General features: G+C 45.2%; 1 protein-coding gene across 1 annotated transcript in view; it reads right to left on the bottom strand.

Moving 5' to 3' along the window:
• The window catches only part of GNB1 (guanine nucleotide binding protein (G protein), beta polypeptide 1), a 53,065-nt gene that overhangs the window by 27,956 nt on the left and 22,993 nt on the right, over positions 1-2,116 (bottom strand). Inside the window, exon 4 of the mRNA XM_011931088.1 lies at positions 1,343-1,381. Within this exon, the coding sequence (XP_011786478.1) occupies positions 1,343-1,381 (39 nt within the window). The remainder of the gene's footprint in view (positions 1-1,342; positions 1,382-2,116) is intronic.

Raw genomic sequence — 2,116 nt, 5'->3', positions numbered from 1 at the left:
GTATTTTTTTCAGTAGCTTCACCATGTTAGCCAGGATGGTCTCGATCTCCTGACCTCGTGATCTGCCCGTCTCGGCCTCCCAAAGTGCTCGGATTACAGGCTTGAGCCACCGCGCCCGGCCTTTTTTTCATTTTTGAGATGGAGTTTAGCTCTGTCTCCCAGGCTGGAGTGCAGTGGTGCAATCTTCGCTCACTGCGACCTCCGCCTCCCAGGTCCAAGTAATTCTCCTGCCTCAGCCTCCTGAGTAGCTGGGATTACAGGTGTGCACCACCACGCCTGGCTAATTTTTGTATTTTAGTAGAGGTGGAATTTCACCATGTTGGTCAGGCTAGTCTTGAACTCCTGACCTCAAGTGATCCACCTGCCTCAGCCTCCCAAAGTGCTGGGATGGACTTCATTCTTTTAATAAGGTAAAGTTCACATAACATCAAATTAACCATTTTTAAGTATACAGTTCAGTGGCATTTAGTACACTCACAGTGTTGTGCAACCACTGCCACCATCTGGTTCCAAAACATCTTCATCATCCAAAAGGAGACCCGACATTGATTTAGCAGTCACTCCCTGTTCTTCACTTCCTCTCCCTCTCTTCCCTAGCACCCCTGCTGGCCACTAGTCCACTCTGATTCAATGAATTTTACTATTCTAGATATTTCATATAAATAGAACCACACAATACACAGTCATTTCTATTTGGCTTCTTTCACATATCATAGTATTTGGGGGTTTATCCATGTCGTAGCCTTTGACTGTACTGAGGTCCATTTAATGGCTGATAATACTCCAGGGGGCAGACACACCACAATTTGTTTCTCCACTCATTCATTTATGCACATTTTGGTTGTTTCTACATTTTGGCTATTGTGAATGGTGCTGCTACAAACATCTATGCACATGTGTTTGTTTGAAAACCAGTGTTCAATTCTGTTGCACATATATTTACAGGTAGAAGTGCTTAGTCATACAATAATTCTATGTTTAACTTTTTGAGGTATTACCAAATTGGATATTAGAAATCAAAGTTCTGAGGCAGATTCTGTTAAGGAGAGGAGCTTCAAAATACCTTATTTTAAGACAATAACAGTATTTTACAACTATTACCCTCTGTAACAGGTAAATAATTCTTTAAGGCTTGAGATATCTCCTTTTTATCTCAAAAAGCCCCTCCATTTCCTATGCCTACCATCAGAACGACTTCTTAATAAAAGCACTCCACACAGAGGCTTGGCATCCTCACTGCGCAGGAGAGAATCCGAGCAGAGCCCTCCCGAGGCTCCAGGTGTGGGTGCTGTGCCAGCCTCCTCACAGGCAGATGGCTCTGCGTGACTCAGTGGGCTCTTACCTGAGAGAGAGTTGCATCTGCACATGCTTTCCTGGCGTCCTGGGAAGCAAGGACAGTGAGAAATTAGCAACGTTTCAGATACATTCAATCTTAGGTCCACACATACCAAAGTTTCAAAGAGAGCTTTCCTAAGCTGTCAGTAGCGAAAGCAGAATGTGAAAGAATGCCAGAGTCTCCTCGCATCTCAACACCCCATGATCTACTGCCATCTGTGGACTGTTCAGGCCACGCTGAACAGAGAATCAGTAACACCCAAATCTGTCTAAGGCCTGCAGCACAATATTCCTGGGGCCCCACAGCTGTGGTCAGCACTGAGACCAAGCTGGGGTAGCACCCAAACACCCTAGGACCTGGTGCTGCCAGTGCCCTCACTGTTGCACAGGTTGGCACACACGTCTTGCTGTTTTTACAAAGCCCATCTAGGGTCAGGAAGGTTGTGGCCCAAAGAAAAAGTATAAAAAGGACCAGATATCCAGCCCAAAAACCTTTTCTTCAGATTGCATTAACTAAGTACTTTGTTGTCAAGAGAAACAATCATTAATTCTAAATTCTATGGAGGGCGCGGTCTCACGTCTGTAATCCCAGCACTTTGGGAAGCTGAGGCAGGAGGATCGCTTGAGCCCAGGAGTTCAAGACCAGCCTGGGCAACAAAGTGAGACCTTGTCTCTACTAAAAGTCTCTACTAAAAATAACATTTAAAAATTTAAGGAAAACAGGCTGGACGTGGTGACTCATATCTGTAATCCCAGCACTTTGGGAGGCCAAGGTGGGTGG

Source organism: Colobus angolensis, unplaced genomic scaffold (genome assembly GCF_000951035.1).
Source record: "Colobus angolensis palliatus isolate OR3802 unplaced genomic scaffold, Cang.pa_1.0 Scaffold89, whole genome shotgun sequence".
Classification (NCBI taxonomy): domain Eukaryota; kingdom Metazoa; phylum Chordata; class Mammalia; order Primates; family Cercopithecidae; genus Colobus; species Colobus angolensis.
This window is presented reverse-complemented; position numbering and strand designations above follow the sequence as displayed.